Source organism: Physcomitrium patens, chromosome 22, assembly GCF_059467195.1.
Source record: "Physcomitrium patens ecotype Gransden chromosome 22, ASM5946719v1, whole genome shotgun sequence".
Classification (NCBI taxonomy): domain Eukaryota; kingdom Viridiplantae; phylum Streptophyta; class Bryopsida; order Funariales; family Funariaceae; genus Physcomitrium; species Physcomitrium patens.
The window spans coordinates 9,149,079-9,167,647 of NC_143431.1; the positions used below are offsets into that span (position 1 = coordinate 9,149,079).

The window sequence follows — 18,569 nt, forward strand, 5'->3', positions numbered from 1 at the left end:
TCCCGGACACTGCGTCCTGCAACCACCAAGAATCGCAGCCTCCGGCTGCCTTCTTCGGGTGCCTTCTCTTCTCCAAATCGCCTGTGCCTCTCCACCGCACCCATCACCCAAACGACGCACTGCTCGCATGACTCACTGCCATGCTCGCTTCTTCGCTTTTCATGAAACCGCTCGACACATTGTATGCCCCGCGCTGCAAGTAATCCGAATGCATCTGCTGCTGCGCTCCCTGCTGCTGCTGCGCCGCCGAAGCCGCCGCATTGTTCGACGCTGGTTGCGCTTGCTGCAACTGTTGCGGATTGAACGATTGACTCTGCATCTGAAACACGTGCTGGCCGCCCATGCTCAAACTCTGCCCGCTCCCGCTGCTCACTTGACCTGTTGCTACTTTCAGCCGCTGAACCTCTTCTCGTAACGCTTCGTTCAACGCTGCACCCCACAAACACCCATTCAGCCTCGCCACGCCCGCCCTGCTCCTTCCCCTCCACCCCACGCACGTACATCATCGTCTCCCCACTACATCCACATCTACGGACACGCGTCCGCCAACCAAACCTCCACACGGGTGTTCACCCCCTATTTCTTCTTCTCCTCACACTCTCACCAATACCACGCACGTACATCAGGTGCAACCAACCCACCACAACACCGATTCACCCAACCAAACACAGCAAGCCACAACGAACACAATCCCTCGAGCACTCCTGCCCATCCTCGAAACGCAAACCAACTTCAACATCGCATCATTCCCCTCCAACCCATGCCGCATGCCATCAATTGCTCCTGCCTCACCCACCGTAACTGCTCACAGCCTGCTCTACCCCGATTCCTCAAAACACCCACTCGCAATTCTCCCCAACAGGCTCCCAGGAACTCACCATCACGTAGATGAGCTTGTTGCTCCATAGCCTGCAGCCGCAACTTCAGCTCGCCATTCTCCGTCGCCAGACCACCTGTTTCCTTCTGCACCAGTACACATCATACGCTTCAGCTCCGCCACCCACCTACACTCCGTCCACCATTCTACCTCACCATATCCAACGCCTCCCCATCCAAACCCGCTCCGCTGCTGTTCCCACAATCACCGCATCCCACACTGCGTTCACCACGTCACGCACTCAACACAAAATCATGCCGGATACACACCTGCAGCATCGCAAGTTGGGCACACAGCGTTTTGGCTTCTGCTTGCAGGCCCTGCACCTTGCGTTCCAGTTCCGAGATGTATCGCACCTTCCGCTCCTTCGAACGGGCTGCAGATTGCCGATTCGCCAATATCCTGAGTCGTCACGTGCTCCATGTCAGACCACGAGACATCACATTCTGCTCTAATCCACTCCACACCCGGCTAACATGCTCACTGCAATCGCAGCGGTCCTCAACACCCACACTGTACCCCCATCTCACCAAGTTCACACCCGACTTCAGCGCGCCGCTCACCGCTCGTTCGCCCCCTCGCACGCAATCACAGCATCCCAATGCGGACCAAATGCAACAACCCCATCCACACCACCACCGCTCGTCCAAATTCTCACCTCTTGGCACGCTTCGGATCGACCAGCGCTATCTCCGACAGCTTCGCCGAAGCCACCACTTTCTTCGTGTCCCCTCCGAATTCGCCAAACAGGTCGTGTTTGAAGCAGCTCGACCCGTCCATCGAGCTAACGTGCTGGTGCCGCGCCCGCCGACCTTCCGATGCCATCGAACCGCTACCACCACCACCACCCACACCCACACCCACGCCCGTCCTGTTGCCGGTCAAGTTCCCCAGCCCTCCGTCCACGGACAAACTCCGAGCATGATGACCAGGCGGAGGAGGCGCATTGTCCCCTTCACCACCCGATTTCATTGCACCCGCTTGCTCCGATGTCCCGATCAAACTGTTTATCTGCTCCATGTCAATGTACATCGAAAACAGGTCCTCTGCACCGTCGTCGGAAACGGTCGGAATCTCCGATCCCTGCACCCCACCCTCGCTCTCGAACGACGCATCGTCCGCAACTCGGAATGCGCTTTCCGACTGCGCACGCCGGTGCCCTCTTCGTCGCGGAGGGGTGTCCGGCATCTGATTCACATCTGTGCTAAAATTCGGCCCCAGACTGCCCATCCCACGACCCTGCCCCGACCCCGAAACGCTTGCGGGGCTGGGCGACGTCACCGCGTCTTGCATGCTCGCCTCCACCGAGTAAGACTCCCTCGATCTCATTGACGACTCGGACACAGACGGAGACGCCTCCCTCTTCACAGTGAACGGGTGAGGCGTCGACGGGTATCCCACATACCGCGACTGGTGCAGCTGAGACTGTGTGGGATGCGGAGGATGCGCCGCAGCATTGATCGTGGGAGTGCTCCCGCACCCCTTCACCCCGCTCGCCCCGCCAAATTCCGACTGCACCCGTCCCACAAACCTCGCATCGAAGCCTTTGCCTGCCCCTTCCATCACTACGTCCCGCTCTCAACCCCGCAACCCAAATCCCTCACCGCACCTCACCTCACGGTTATCACCCAGCTTGCTACTCACCCACTCCCCCACAGCCCCCTCCCCCGCACTGCTACCGCAGCCTCGTCGGTGAAGGTGAAGGTGAAGGTACGCCTGCATCGACCAGATGCTGTCGGCATGCTACCCTGCTATCCCTAACTCCCACTTCACGGAATCCCCCACTGCCACCCCCACCACCTTCTCCTTCTCCTCCTCCTACTCCTCCCCCTCCTCCTCTTCCCCCTCTCGGGCAGCTGAAATTCACTGACCTCAACAGATCGAACCACCGCAACGCCACCCTCCCTCCCTCCCTCCGACCACACTTTCACCCTGTGACGCGCCCAGAGACCAAATTCTCCCTCACACATCACCCACCTGCTCCAATACTCACGAATCAGGATACACCACCACCCCCGTCAGCGCACACACACACACACTCTTAAAGCAAAGTAAGATAATGATAATAATGGCAATACGAATAACAGAACTAGTAATAATAACAACTCGAATCAAGAATCACCTGCCGTCTCGATCCAAGAGCATGAATTTGTCCGCCTTCCTGAAATCGGGCCTCTGAGGACGCGCCAGAGTCATTCTCAGAGTAGTGCGCACAGTCCATGGCTTTGTCCTTGCGGCCCGCTGGCCGTAGACCGCTTGTGTTGATTGTGGTGTGTTGCCGGTTTTATTTTGTTTCCATGAGTGTCTTTCTGGATTGAGATGGGTTTTCAGGTTGCGGTCCTCTAGTATAGTTTTAGTTTCGTGCGTTTCGAATGAGTATTCCGGTTCTGCTTTCTTGTGTGACATGTACGTCAGATTGTTGTGTTGAGATACTTCATTTCATGGTGATGATGGCAAGGTGGCGCTTGCCGCTAGGTATACTTTTGAAAAATCGCATCATACCGTTGTAGGTAATACGTTCTTTGAAGGGAGCAAGTTCACTGTTCAGTAAAAGATTGATTCATGTTATATTGTGTAGCTTAATACCAGATGAGGGTGCTCTTTTCATCAGCGAAATTTGAGTACGTGGAACTGGTTTGATCAAAGAGAAAATTCCATACACCTGTTCGTTGCGGCGCGGATTGAATTTGAGATGCTGGTGTTGAACTATGAATTTGGAACATAGACACATCCTTACCTCCCTCTTGAAGCACTATTCGATCACGCTATGCTTGTCGTAATTATTTATGACTGCTGCAATGAGACAGGCGAGAATGTTGCGTAGCGATGTTCAACTATTTGGATGTTCATCAAATCATAAAATTACAATAAGTGTTTTCAATACACAAATCCAGGATTTGCTAATCCCAACGTTGTTCATCAACGCCAGACCAGGTCGCCCATAAATTTCAATGCAGGAACTCCCCTTATCTCCAGGTCAAACAATGGAGACTCCACTACTTCTAGCGTTTGTAAACTGGGATCTTTGGACACCATATCCATTGCTCTTTTTTGGTCCTGCACATATTGCAGTTTGGTTAGCGCATTGCTTTGCTACACGATGCAAGCGGAAGAATGCCTATTTCCAGAATTTGTTAGTGTGGAGGTCCTTTACACATGTTCCGTGTGGTCGCTTACCTTGCGTTTCACTGCACAAAACTTGCAGTCGGAATTGGAAGGAGGCAGTACTTGGTTCACAATAAGCCGCTTGACTGGAACTCCTTCTTTTTCTAAGGAACTCTTCAGCCGGGAGCTTTCACTGATAGCCATGACCTGCGAAACAATTTGGTCAATTGAAGAATATACAGATGCGTGGGAAAGATGTGAATGAAGTGCTTTATGGGATGTCGCAAGCATTGGGTATATGGGGGTGTTCTGAGTGTGTGCTCACCGTGGGGATTGTCACTATCACAAACTCAGTTGTTTCCTTATTTCTGAAAATCTCCCGAACCATAATCATTCTCTCCTTTAGTGCCTCGAGTTTGTCGGTCTGACAATTATCAAGGTGAAAAGTTTATGTCAGAATACAGAATTTATGCATGTCGCTCTGCTGTGATGAAATGAGGATAAGCCATGTGCTTAATTTCAAATCGATTGTTAGCAAAATTGATGTGATCATAAACAAGAAATGCACATGGATGACAGTATGCACGATGCAGCGGAATATACACGAACAGCTGCAATTTCACATGCAGAACTTCTCTGCACTTTAACAGCGCGTTCGGATACAGTAAGACACAAGGTTGCTGAAAACCAGAAATTTGTGTTATTTGTACTACAGGATGAAGAGCAAAACCAGTACTTACAGCTTTGTCACGACCATCTCCTTGACCAAACACAGATTTGATTGCTGCTGCTGCGTTCTGAATTTTCTTTTTCAACTGCCAAGAACATCCAAGTTCACTTTCCACAATAAACAAAGGATGTAGTCTCCAAACAGTGCTTTAATCTGAAATTTCATCGCTTTATCAGTTATTCATATCCAGAAAAAATGATGAGTCATATCATGAAAGAAAATAGAGTCTGATGAAGATATGCACCTTTAATATTTTACCTATTGAGGCATCCAAGAAGTCTGGTAATGACAACAAACGCAAAGTGTGTCCCTGGCAGCACAATTGGCAAGTGAGAATAGAATTGTTACCACCTTATTAAATGCAGGCAAATTAATCAGAGATAACTTTTGAAACGGAGGCAAAAGCGAAAGTAGTACCGTAGGTGCAGTATCGAAGATTATGCGTGTGAACTTGCTATATTCAGGAGATTGTATGAATTGAACAACCTGCCGACGACACAGAATGGGTCAAATCCACTCTCAGTACGCAAAACGAAACGTACTCTGAATGAGTAAACAATCTAGTTAGCCAATTAGAATAGAATCAAAAACTTCACTTCGTGCAATTAAGTCAGTCGTGAGAGAATTAGTTGTGAATGGCACATACTTTGGATATAGCCATGGCTTCGTCGAGACCTGGTGGTGGAGTATCCAAAAGCTCACCAAGTTTCAGCTCACTTAACTGGACAAAACACAACGCAAGGATTAATCTAACCGTCTATGTCCTTCAAAGATAATGAACTAGGTACGAAAATTTCCAAATCTAGAAATATCCCAAACAGCTTCAATCAACTTTGTGATACTGTAGTATTACCTCTCCCACCCAACCACCTAGCCCCACACTGTCCATGAAATCTTTGACGCCGGTCCCTCCATCTTTAGAGACGGATGCACGAAACTCCTCTCTGGCTTGCTCTGGGTTAATCTGTATGTCAATGTAACAAAATAAACTCAGCGAACTCAAATTTAAGCTATTCATGCTAGTTTACCGACCAATCTTATCTTAACTCAATTTTCTAATTGTGATCAATATATTATCGCAATCATGCCGTGAATCTAGAAGGCTGCCAAGGAACTCAGAGCATTGCAAATAAGCTACACTGCTGTCCCACGGTGTGCATGGTGAAAGTAAGAACATACCTCCATGGCATAAAGTGGAAAGTCGACACCGTCAACGGCCATAATAGTTCCACCGCTTAAATCCTACGGCACACGAGCTTCATCAGCCGTCACAACAACGAACTCACAGACGTAAATCAAATGAAACATGAACATATACATGACTGCAATAAACAGTAACTTCATGATTTATCCGAAAGCAACAAGCTCACAGTAGGTTGTCCAGTACATCATCTTTCAAACGGTGATTAGGCTACTCTGTGTTTGTTCATTGTTTTTTTAAACTCTTACTATGGTTCCGTACCGCTAATAACGTTCTATCATCTATAAGAGAGCGAGGTTGCTTGATTAACAGAGGAACCCCGTTCTTAGACACGTAAGAGTGTATCCTTGCCCTCCAACCCTTGGAAAAAGAGAAAAGTAAGAAAACAAAACAGACACAGCGAGTATACCTGAGCAAATGAGTCGCTGAGCGAATGGGCAGGGTCTGTGGAAACGACCAGCGTTGGATGGCCATTGTTAGCAAACTTAACGGCTAAGCTAGCAGCAAGGCTGGTCTTCCCCACACCACCCTTGCCCCCCAACATAAAATACTTCCGTGTTGTTCCTGCTGTCATCTCTTCGAATCCTCTGTTAGCTTCAACTGGATTCGCCACTGCAGCCACTTCACTCCCAAAGAAAACCCAACTTCAGTATAAATATATTAGAGGAAAATCACTTTCGAGTAAAATAAATGTCAACAAATTCGACAATGCCAAGCAGGAAGGCCATATTTTGTCATGATGTCACAGCTTTGACAACTCCAACCACCAGATTTACATCAGTCGAGTACTAAATGCTCGTATTCTACAAATAACTGAAAACTAGCAGCTTATCGTTACCAAGATTGTTAACCTGGAAGCTTTCCGACCTCTTTTTTTAATATCATCCATATTCAAACCAAATTCTGCATGAAATTCGAAAGCTCTGCACACTACGACTAAAATAAGCCAATAACTGCGGCAAGTCTAGTCTCATGTTTGCATAAATACACCTGTCCTTGAGGAGGTTGACGTGATTTTAAAACTGAAGAAAAAAGAAAACATTGATTTGGTTCGTTGAAAATTCATATAGTTACGTGCATTATCAACTGCATCGACTCCCAACATAAGCCTAAAACTGCTTCACTAGAAAGGCGAACGCATATCCCCATCAATACTCGCAGGGTGAGGTTCAGGATTAATCTACATTCAACCCACTAATCAGAGAAGAAAATCCAACTTAAAATTGTTGACCTAAACTGCTACGGGAAATTGTACCCCTGGGAAAGCATCGAAGCTAAGCCAGCATTCCCACCATGTAGGCTCGGCAAACCTGGGTATACCAGAAGCATCCGCTGAAATGGGAGCGCAATGTAACGTAAGCGAATAGAGCTACTACGCCACAGCTAGCATCGACCAGTGTAAGATTTCTATGTCCACAACTCTTGTAACAACTCCTCACAACCAATCCAAACTTTACAATTCGAAGATTTAGGTCCCTCCAGAAACGCCGAAATGAATTCTCATCGGCCCTATGCTTGTCATCTGAGTATGAGAATTAACGCGGGAACAATCTGATCCTGCCCGAGAAAAATCAGCAAATAATCCAGAAGCAGCAGTTCGCTCTCTGAGGAACAAAATCACAGATGCAGATGAATCTCACCTGTGAGCAGAGAGTCGAGCTTGCGGCGCCCCCTCGCTGCCAAATCATACCCAAGATGAGGCCTCGAAAGCTCCTTAATCCCAGAGCTCCGAAGCGCGCAGGAGGAGAAGCCATAGTTCCCAACCTCCTCTGGACACAAAGCTCGAAACTGCAGCGGGGCAAAGCTGCACGGCGCAGCGGATGCTCGCAACCCAGAAGACAATCCCGACAAGCAGGACTCAACCCCAACGACCCGCAGGGGCGCCACACATAACGCCATGCTTACCAAGGCCAAGCACCCAATTCCGCAAACCCAATTCGCCTCAACTATACTCAAAAATCAACGACCACCAAACCCACTACCGCCCCACCTTCCTGAAGTGCAAATACAAAAAATAACAAACAAACGCGCGCTGCAGATGGTTAGTTAAGATCACAGGATTGAACTTCGAGAAGATACAAGGGAAAGGGCAGTGCTGCAGGAGCAGCGGCAGTCAGTCAGTCAGTCTACTACCAAGTGGCCGGTGACTAAGAATTGAGAGAACAGTATGAGTTGGCTATGGCGGATGTGAATGTTGCAATCCGGGTGGGTAGGGCCCATGGTGAAGGAGCGCCGCATGGCGGAGAGGAGGCCAGCGATTCCGGGACTTACCTGATCGAGCGGTAAGCAATCCACCAGGGCTTCTCATAACGAACACCATTCTGCAACCGACTGAAAGTCCCTTTTCGACCTTCAATTCACGGCATCATCGTCGTCGAATCTGCTATTGCGCATGGCGCTCATCATCTTGCATTCCTCCGCGGCGGCGATGCACTCGCTGCCCTTCGTGAGCTTCGATGCCGGCTAAACTTGAATGCCACGCGATGGTTGCAGTGCGCTCTCGTGGCACCGCAAGTCATGAAGAAGTGGATGGGAAGTAAAAGAATAAAGAATAAAGAAAAAGGTCGAAGGCAAGAAAGAAAAGAAAAAAGAAAGTGTGAAGAAACAAGTGAGTAGGAGGAAGAAGGAAAAAGAAAGAGCAAGGATGAGATCTATTGGTGTCGTGAATATATTGGATGAATATATATATATATATATATATACACACATATACATATATCGATGAATGAGAATGTTACTATTGTGAGATGATGATTTGTTTGATAACCCTAGTGTGCGAGGAGGAAGCTCTTTCGTTAATTTGGATTTCTTTGAATAAGATTTCGATTATGAGGTTATCATGTTTAGAAGTAGTCAGGGGTTGCGTGTTTTGTGACAAAATATGGAAAGTTTCAAATAGATAATTACTCGTGTTGATTTTTCAGATGTGTGCTCGATGGCTTGAATTAGATGCACAAAGTGCTAAATAGAAAATTAGAGAAGTATTTCACCATGCGTGTGTTTTTGTTTTTTTGTTTTGTTTTTTAGTTTGTTTTTTAGTTTGTTTTTTAGTTTTTATTTATTTATTTATTTTTAATGTAAGCCTGAGTGATGGTTATAATTAAGCTCGTTAATGCTAATATGTTTTTTGGGTATGTTTTATCTAGAATTATTTTCATGGATTCTAGGATTGATTTTCCAATAAATGATGCGTAGTATTCAAATTTGTTAAATGACTCTTTGGAATGCTCAAAAGATATGGTAGATTTCTGCAAGCAGAATCAGATGTACTCATACGTTACACTCATATCCATAGTTCAAAAGCCCTGGAGGACGACGATCATTGACGACAGTGTGTGGTCGTCCTTCTTTCGTTTCTAAAACGTCGTTCGTTGACGAAGACGCCGACGAAGCGTCAAAAAGTAAGCGAGGAACGAACGAAAGTGGATTCTCGCGCAACTATTGACGAGAAAAGCTCGGCTGCAGTGGGAGAGTCTAGCGTGGGGAAATTGCGTCGTGCTCCTTCTGTTATAGGGAGCTCCTCGGTGGAATCTCACGTTCGGAACGATCGCGAAGAAGACGGTATAAGAATCCGGTTGATATGTGTCTACACTCTTGAGTTCCGGGGAAGAGTAGAAAGAAGAAGAAGAAGAATTAGAAGAAGCGACGAGGAGGAGTATGTAGAAACGGAGGAGACGAGATGACAGTGGATGGACCGGGAGGGAGGCGATGGAGGAGAGAGTTCGATGGGAGGCCAATGAGTCCCGGTGGGAGGCCCCTGGATTACCGTGGCAGTGATGGCTGGGGTTACCGAATCCTCTCGAAATCACTGGCTGCAGGTCTGTTTTTGATTTTGATTTTATGTGTTTTGTATGTGACATGCTATTGGTGCAGGGGTTAAGGAATTAGGGTTTTCTATGCGATTTGGCAATAGATTTTGGGGTTTGTGGGAGGTCTTTTGAGCTCCAAGGACGGAGGTTCTGGCGAATTTGTGAATAATGTGCATGAAATGTGCTTAGTTGATTGATAGCGCTGGGTTCGTTGTTTAAGTCCATGTCTTGAGAGATTGGCAGTTACCATCTTGGGCTAATTATTCGAATGCGATTGCTTTGTTCATTACGACCAAGGTGTTCAAGATGTTTTGGACGCCAAGGAGATATTGCTCGCAGATGGGTGCATTATTTAGTTGCAAGGTCTAGGAAGTTACATGCTGAAGCTTGTGAATATGTGAGCTGCAGGGGGTTTTGGTGCGGGAGCAGGTCTTCTAGTTGGAGCTGTGAGGGGTCAGCCTGCTCTGCGGTTAGGATTGTCAGTGGGCACCAATTTCCTTATCGCAGCCTCTTGCTTCGGTGGTACTTGCCCCTGACAGTTCCTATTTGCTCTTATACAATACTATTATTTGGCTCTTAAAACTCCACTTTCGGCAAGTTAAATATCAGGTTGTAGGGTTTTAGTTTTGTTCTTTCATAATCCACTGTTCTTAGATTCGTACAGTGTTGAAACCTAGTTTGCATCGGTATCTTCAAGTGTAGGAATCTGCCAGAACATACTAATGACTTTATAACTGGCTGATTTCAGCTGCGCAAGAAATTTCACGGGAGCTTCGAGCTGCTGAACCGGAGAACTTGATCGATGCTGCTGTTGGAGGATTTGCCAGTGGTGCTTTATTGGGTCACTTCCATGGTACTATCATTGCACCGTGCTCGTTGTTCTCATCTTGATTCAAATATTGGGACAAAATCAATATATCGTAAAAGTTCAGTACATCATGCGTCATAGCTGCTTTGACGACTCTTCTCTGCTTGTTTCTAGATCGTTGTATATGTACAGTACATGGTGTGTATTCAGCTTATTTCATGTTTATCGAATGAATCATATCATTGCGAGTCTCACGTTTTGTGTTCCTTTTTTGCGTCATCAGAGTTGCGCTTGCAATGCATCCCTAATTGTTGGAGTTTGACATGGATTGAAAAGGTTGGCAACAGGAAGTATACGAATCGTTTGAGCAATTTCAGCAATGCTTACTGTTTTGTATTGTGTTTTTTCAGGGGGACGAGCTAGGACACTTCCTATGGGTATATTGTTTGCTGTTGTTGGCACTGGATTGCAGCTCGGGGCTGCTGAATACAAAGAATACAGAATCCGCCACTTTCTTAATACTCTTCCTTCAGAACCATTGATAGCTGATGCCAATGTTGAAGTCCCAGTTGTGAAAGAGGAGGAAACAACTGAGGAGAGTTCGTGGAAATTGCCTGACTGGTTTCCCATTCAAATGTTGAGTGCTGAACAGGCGGCTAAGCGTGCTGCAGAACAGGAAAAGAAGCGCCAGAAAACAGTGGAGAATCTACAAATTGGAGAGTTACCGTTGAAGCAGCAAAAGTCATAATAATCTTACTGTCCATTTTTTCAATTATTAACGTATTTAATGCTTGGGATGAGCTCTCAGTTCGGCATGACCTGGTTAGACCAGAGAGGACGGAAAGATCGAACTTGTGAAGAAATTCGAGGAAGAATTAGCATGTTTTATTGGATGGATCAGCAGCACTATACCGCGCCTGATCAGAGCTGGTTTTATCTATGGATCTGGCGACAAATGCTTCCGACTGTCGTGGTTTAGGTCCGGTCACGACGACGAGGTTGTACATCGTCGACTTCTAGAGTCTTTTACCACGCAGGAAAGCGTGTTGTTCAGCGATGTGGAGCTGTTGGAACGAATCGAACGTGGTCCAGAAGTCCATCTCAAGTTTTACTGAAAGAAATCAACTTTGGGTTGTTGAAAGATGCCTTCGTTCTCAGTCCGTTAACAAGGGAATTGTCGAGCTCACTAATCGAATATTTTACATGTCACGTAGTTCTACATTATACACTGAATTCATACAGTGAAGAGAGAACAGAAGCTAAACATCACTAGATGGGAAACGTAGCCTAATTATAGTCAACGGTGAATGGGCGTGAGAGCTTGCAGTCAGAATAGTACACTGTTTCCCATATTGAAGTTTATTATTCAGTCCACCTTAGAAAGCGCAAAAATTGAAGGTATTTCACCTCATCTGATGTTTCTTTCTTCACCAGCAAAGGTCCAATGGATTGCTTCTGTTAGTTAACCACTCTTTGGGCATGATTCCATGTTTGCGACGCATCGTTAGATTTGGCAATTACGGATCTCATATGGGCTTGGATAGGCTTTCGAATTTTCTAAATACAAGCAATCTGCGTGGTAGAGATTGTTGTGATTCGAATGGATTTTTATGTCCGGTTTTTTTCTTTTAGGTCTGATTCTTAGTGCACACTTGTTTTTGGCTGTCCTCTGCCATCAAATGAATCATACCTTTTGTGAAGTTTCATGATATATTTCATAGAAGAAAATTTGAATTAAACCTTGATTTCCTCTTAGAGTCTTGTAACACATTAAAGTATGTCAAGCTTGTCGTGCTACAACTGTTGGATTTTGAAATGTATTCCAGCAAAGGCTTGTTCTACTAGTCTCAAGAACCACTTTGTAGAATCTCTTTGTTAAGAAGAGGCAAGTCTTTATTAGAGTATTGTAGTATGTGGTATTGATATGATATTGGAAATGCTTGTAAAAATCTATAAAGCAAGAATAATGGACCTAATTTGTAACTTCATGTTAAATCAATAAGACATAAAGATAAGATTTTAAGTCATATTCAATATCTTCTCTAAAGAAATCAAGGACTATGAGTGTAATCAAACTCTTAAATATTTAATTCAATACAAATTACAAAACAAAAAATTGTTAGGAAGGCCTTTGCAATTGTTGAAAATGGTTTTTTTTTTTTTTTTTTTTTTTTTTTTTTTCCTTTGGAATTAAGCATTAGAGTTTTATAAATAATTTAGACTTTTTTAGATGAATTAGAGTTTTGTAGATTTAAAATAATATTTTTTTAGTAGAAGCAAGAAGGATGTACGATAAGTTTAAAAGTGAAATTGATTTTGATTTAAAAAATATATTAAGTCAATATACAAATTGGCTTGACTTTGATTATTATTAGTGGATAACTTATGGTATTTAAGAAGTGGAGATCTTTTAGAAATTTTATATTATAGCAAGATTAAAAATTAACTAGTCACAATCTTTGGAATGTTTGTAATATAAAAAATCTCATAATTAATAATAAATTAATGATTTTATATAGTTTTAGTAATTGAGTTGCGATAAACATAGCAAAGCAAAGTGATATTAATGGCAAAGTTTGTAAGGAAATGTTGGATATTCTATTGTTAAATTAGTGGAGACAATCACTGTTGTTGGTATGCATTATTTTTGTTTTTTCTCTAGTTGAAGGATTTCAAAGTAAATGAGTACCTTTTCATTCACAAATAATCATAGATATGGAAGAAAAACTACTATGGATTATCTTGTGAATGCCATTTTGTTCATTTGCTTCCATGGTAGAAATTTGGACTACACCATTTATAATAAGCCAAATCTACATTTAATTCTCTCTTCTCTTTGATTTTTGTGATGTTTTTTTTTTTTTTTTTTTTTTTTTTTTTTATTTTAAATTTTTGTGATCAAATGTATTTACTAGAAATCAAGTAGTTTATAAGGTACTAACTCCCTTCAATCTTAGAATTCATGGTTCTTTTTCAATATAAGTAGAATGACAATCAAATCATGTAAGATTTTTGTGTTAATTGACTTATATAGAAAATGCAGAGTTAGAGAGGCATTTCGAGGCATCGTGTGCCTACATGATATCTTCATATGCTAATCTTGATTACTAGCTGACTAGATATAAGTATCAAGGCAAAGTTTATAAGTTTGAAGCTTAACTATTATAACTAGAAAACTTTTATGCCGACATCTAATTTATAAGTTTTGAGTCCATAGGGCATTTTATAGTTGATTATATGGCGATCACATGAGGTTTACAAAGTTTATTGGACGTTTTAAATTGGACTAGCAAAATGTCAAAGACATATATTTATTGTAATTTTTACCTAAGTGATATGAATAGGTAGAAGTAGATAAAAGTAGATTAATTTCATAATATATTCTAAAAAAGCTTCTTAGAAGCTTTATAGACGTTGCTTTAACTTTACATGTATTTATACTTGATTGGTAGGTTAGAAAGTTGGTTAACAAGTTAACCACGTTCCATACATGTTGGTAGCTTGCGGAACAAGCTAACTATATGGCATCCACATAGAAAACTTACCTCGTAAGTTAAGTTACGTATTGTGCAAAGTCAACATGTTTTTGGAGGTCCCATAGAATGTCACCACGTAGCTCCTAGGTAGATAGTATATAGAGAGGCAAGAGTGAAACCTTCTTCACACTTGTCAACTCTTTTCTTGCTTCTAGTCTAGTTTCAAGGATCTCTAGTTTTCTTGTCTCTTGGCAATAGCCATTCCAGTTTCTTTCTTAATATACATATTTAGTTATTTCTATTTTGTCATCTTTCTTTGAAAAAAGTCTCACTTGTTTATTTATTTTTATTAAGTTCTTGTCCTTAACAGATTAACAAGAGTGCACTTACAATATCAGAGCTTTGTCTAATCTTGATTAAGAGAAGATTACCCTTTTCTTTTGATAAGACATAAGCATATTAGAAGTTGTGGATTACCTTCTTCTAAATTGATATTGTTCTTGCAGTGTGTGCATGCAACAAAAAATACATTGCTAAACCTATCTACATTTAATTAAACTCTAGCATGATATATTTCATTAATCACATTCAATTAATCATATTTGTAATGGTTGCACTATATCACGACCCTTGACCATCATGTCATGCTTGCCTTATCTCCAAGATTTCATTCATAAATTGATAACTTACAATCTCAAAATTCTTCTTCTCCAAAATGAAACATTTAATGACAACATTCCATAGTAAGATCCATTGACATCAATATCTTAATCCCTAAATTCTATATTACCTATGTCTTAAGCCAAAATCTATAATATCAATCCCAGCAAATAATGCTCTATTTGACATAATTATACCAAAATTAAATTGCATACTGAAATGAGGTCATCAGCATCAAACAATGATTTAAAAGATTCAGGGACCTAAAACATCTAAACCAAAAATGAGAAAGAGAAAAAGAGAGAAAGAGAGAGAGAAAGAGGGAGATGAAGAGATTTAAGATCCAATACTAAAGAAAGACTTGGCCCTTTGAATCAAGCCATAACACCTAAAAAACCACTAGCTCACCAAGACGCATGTCTTTTTTGTGTCAAGGACAAGAACTTCATAAAAATAAATAAACAAGTGAGACTTTTCTCAAAGAAAGATGACAAAATAGAAATAACTAAATATGTATATTAAGGAAGAAACTAGAATGGCTATTGCCAAAAGACAAGAAAACTAGGGACCCTTGAAACTACACTAGAAGCAAGAAAGGAGTTGAGAAGTGTGAAGAAGCTTCACTCTTACCAAACATCGGAAGTTCCTTCCAAGGTTGTGATATCAAACGTGTTGTATCTCGCCATCTATTCGAGGAAGAACATGTCGTTCTTGAGGATCTTCATCATGATTGCGTCGTCTTGAAGGTTGTGATAATGGTAATATCTCATCCGGTAGGTCAGCAAAAGAAGGCTCATCAGTCAAACCCATTGGTTTTTGGTTCTCCATCTCCTTAGCATCACAACTACAAAGAAGCTACAACCAATGATTGAAAGTAGAATATTATCTTGCTTAGATCTTATTTCTTTTATAAGAAAGGTTTTCATCTTGATTTTGATGGATGTCATCAATGATAAGCCTCAACCGCCTTTGCTGCATATGCAAGATTCTTTAATATATATATATAAAATCATAAAACTTCAATTGAAATTTGCTCTAATGCAATATTAGTTGTAATGTAATGCATGTGGATAACAACCATTTTTTTTTTTTTAAATATGGAACTTTTTTATTTATCATAAAAAGTAAGTAATCTCAGAAAGTATAAGCTATCAAAAAAATGAAATCATTTATTTTTTTAAAATACTAAATGTTAAAAAATTTATTTGTAAGAATTATACAAAAATAAAACAAAACTACTATTTATAAAACTTGCTTCTAGATAAAAGACACAATACTAACAAAGCCAAATACTCAAATCTTCAAAAAAAACATTCTACAATGTTTTTGTATAATTGATCAAAAAACTTATACTACTACATTTTAAAATTTTGAAAAAAAAATATAAATTTTGAAAATCTTTCATTCCATAGGGGCACAACGTATGACACCATGAAAGCATTGAAACCCTAAAGGGAAAATAAATAAATAAATAAAGTAAAAGTGTTCGTTGCAGAATTTAGGGTTAAGAAGAGGAGTGCGAAGAAATCATCACCAGGTCACCAACCCACGATATGATCAGATCCCGCCGAACATTATGAAACCCACGGGATCGGAATCATCTTATCACGGCGAATGAATGTGTGAGTGTTTCTTCTGCTCACTCATTGTTTGCGACGGTGATCGACGATGATGCTGCGGCCAACGAAACGGACGCTGAAATCTGGAATAACAAGAGAAAAGAATTTTGTTTTACGTAGAAATTCACCGCCATAGCTCTCTCTCTCTCACCAAGTATCCTCCTCCTCCTGCTCAATCGTGGATTTGGAGCCAGCTGCCGCCGTTGGATTCACGTGGAATAATATTATCTCAACGTGTATCTGCTCTCTCCCGGATTGTCAAGCATTTGGCTCATGATCTCTCTCACAGTCCACAGCAATTCGCAAAAGTTCGAGCAATGTGCACAAGTTCCGACTTCGAGCCGTGCTGATGCGTCATGGCCGGCGGTTTGTCAAAATGCTGTATGAGCGTGCGCTTGAGGTGAGTGCAGAGGTCTCAGTGGAGCTCTAGCATCATTTATCGGATGGCTTTTCTCTCGGATCCTTCCCTTTCGGATGATGCTCTAATTAATATTCTCTGCATGAGGTCAAGGAAATTCGGCGAACGAGAATTCAGGTCGGTCCATTTGTTCTTCCTCAATTCTAACTTGCTAAGGTTGCATATCTGCTTTTAGACATCGAATTAATTCGGTGAGAATGGAGCCTACATTGTCTCTACTTTTTGCCTCGTTATTATCAAGCGTCTTCGCAGCTTCTGTCTTCATAGCTTCTAACAATTTGGAGTTGCCTGAGTCGTTGATGGCGTTGTCCAGGGAGCAACATAGCTCATGGGAGTCATCTGCTGATGGTCGTATTGCCATCACTATGTGAGGGTGTGTAATAGGAGCATTGATCATTACCTTGGCTTCTTTGGGTTGAAAATTTTGTTGTGCTGAACGGTTGCAACGCGTCTACGCTCAGATACCTTCTTGGTTTGCCTACTGCTAGAGTTATAGCTCAGATTGGGGTCCTGCAATGGGTGTCACGCGCTAGCTCGAAGCCGAGCATGCAGATTGTACAATTGCGCTCTTCCTTTCTGTTGAAGTTGTCACGATGTATAGTATGTTGCAATGTTAAGAGAGCAAAAGTGGAGGCGTTTGCAGATAGGCGTTTGCAGATAAACGTTTCAAAGTTTTTGAACCTTCAGTGCGGTTATATCCTACAAAGGATATGTATTGAATTGATCTGGAACAATCTCAATCGTGGGTTATCTGGCGGTAAGATCTTCGGGCAGCCAGGTTACAAGGTTCCCAGAGCTTATGGGCAGTGTGTTGTGGCTTGGGCAAATGAACTCTTTGTGCCTGGAGCATGTGAGATAGGTCATCTAATTGGGCAGCTCAAGCGTCAGAGAAGAGGGTTGTGGCAAATGGCGCATCCACAAAATCGACTTCTTTGCTTAATTCGATGATAACATATACTATGTACCAGCCTTTGACCATGCGGCAGGTTTTTTTTTTCCAGAATGCACGTATTAGTAGTGGCTACACAGTACTGCTTAGGGAGATTGACCTGCTCTCAAAAGTTACTTGCGTTGTCTATGTACTAGTTGCTAAGAAGAACAAGATTCTAGGGACTTATGGCATCTTATCAGAACAGGTATGTATTGGACTATGTGTTACACCAGTTGCTCGAATGTTTATTATCAATTTTGTCTTGACTCTCGTGGCTCTCAACTTGTACCTTTGGTTCTCTGAATATTTAGTTAACCGTCAAGTTGGAGGAATCTGGGCCGCTCATTTTTTACGTAGGAGTCGAAGACCATTTGGTCAAATTTGGTCATCCAGTTATTAGATTCAACTCTGGCATGTATATTCTAGTAAGAAATTAGACCCATGAAAAATGTCTCGCAAATGCACTGTCAAAGGGATTCGTGTGGGAGAAGCCTGATGAATGTCTTTCCCACCTGTCCTTCATGCATTTAAGTATAACTTCAAGGAGTTGGTGAAGAGTCTTTCCTGTGACCTGGTGGATTATTCTGGTTGCCGTTGCACATCTGCTGCGTCCAGGAAAACTCTCAACAGGAAAGGAGCTATTATATTGCCTTTCTGTCTGATAAGAAATAAGAAACAGCTTGCAAAGTAAAAAAGGAATCATGCACAATATAAAGTGCACCCAAAGATAAGCCAAAACAATTTGTGAGTAATGTTGTCTCGATTCGGTGTTCTACGCACGGTCTTGTCCGGTGGCTGTAAAGTCCATTTGAAACTGCTTTTTCTTTTATTTTCCCACCAACTGAAGCAATTGAATGATGGATTAAAAGAAAAAGTAATTGGTTCAAATGATGAGCACGGGCAAGACGTGCGTGCGGTGGAGCCACTTTCAATGA

The 18,569-nt window shown here is 42.6% G+C and overlaps 4 protein-coding genes and 1 long non-coding RNA gene across 6 annotated transcripts; 2 read left to right on the top strand and 3 right to left on the bottom strand.

The window, feature by feature from the left end:
• Nucleotides 1-63: 63 nt before the first annotated feature.
• Nucleotides 64-2,682, bottom strand: LOC112275202 (putative transcription factor PosF21). 2 transcript variants are annotated; one of them, XM_024505342.3, is made up of 4 exons: nt 1,536-2,682; nt 1,147-1,279; nt 879-963; nt 64-429 (listed from the first exon to the last, which is right to left on the bottom strand). In XM_024505342.3, exons 1-4 carry the CDS (start codon nt 2,438-2,440, stop codon nt 104-106), a joined length of 1,449 nt encoding a protein of 482 aa, XP_024361110.1. In that variant the 5' UTR covers nt 2,441-2,682; the 3' UTR covers nt 64-103. The 2 variants fall into 2 exon arrangements, with proteins under 2 accessions (XP_024361110.1, XP_024361112.1); XM_024505344.3 differs by having other exon boundaries at nt 329-470; nt 1,536-2,627.
• On the bottom strand, nt 2,647-3,313 carry LOC112275204 (uncharacterized). Its single transcript, XM_024505346.3, has 2 exons — nt 3,000-3,313; nt 2,647-2,854 (listed from the first exon to the last, which is right to left on the bottom strand). The coding sequence occupies exons 1-2, from the start codon at nt 3,281-3,283 to the stop codon at nt 2,647-2,649; spliced, it is 492 nt and encodes a 163-aa protein (XP_024361114.1). The 5' UTR covers nt 3,284-3,313.
• A 380-nt stretch (nt 3,314-3,693) lies between these two features.
• On the bottom strand, nt 3,694-8,395 carry LOC112275203 (ATPase GET3B). Its single transcript, XM_024505345.3, has 12 exons — nt 8,185-8,395; nt 7,554-7,907; nt 6,323-6,534; nt 5,892-5,954; nt 5,566-5,676; nt 5,359-5,433; nt 5,130-5,198; nt 4,957-5,022; nt 4,723-4,797; nt 4,308-4,406; nt 4,055-4,189; nt 3,694-3,934 (listed from the first exon to the last, which is right to left on the bottom strand). The coding sequence occupies exons 2-12, from the start codon at nt 7,810-7,812 to the stop codon at nt 3,797-3,799; spliced, it is 1,302 nt and encodes a 433-aa protein (XP_024361113.1). The 5' UTR covers nt 7,813-7,907; nt 8,185-8,395; the 3' UTR covers nt 3,694-3,796.
• A 1,126-nt stretch (nt 8,396-9,521) lies between these two features.
• On the top strand, nt 9,522-11,999 carry LOC112274679 (uncharacterized). The gene is made up of 4 exons (XM_024504345.3): nt 9,522-9,731; nt 10,131-10,244; nt 10,471-10,575; nt 10,941-11,999. Exons 1-4 carry the CDS (start codon nt 9,593-9,595, stop codon nt 11,276-11,278), a joined length of 696 nt encoding a protein of 231 aa, XP_024360113.1. The 5' UTR covers nt 9,522-9,592; the 3' UTR covers nt 11,279-11,999.
• A 3,431-nt stretch (nt 12,000-15,430) lies between these two features.
• LOC149986641 (uncharacterized) lies at nt 15,431-17,900 on the top strand. Its single transcript, XR_016500114.1, has 2 exons — nt 15,431-16,820; nt 17,347-17,900. It is a non-coding gene; the product is annotated as an uncharacterized LOC149986641 (long non-coding RNA).
• Nucleotides 17,901-18,569: the final 669 nt, after the last annotated feature.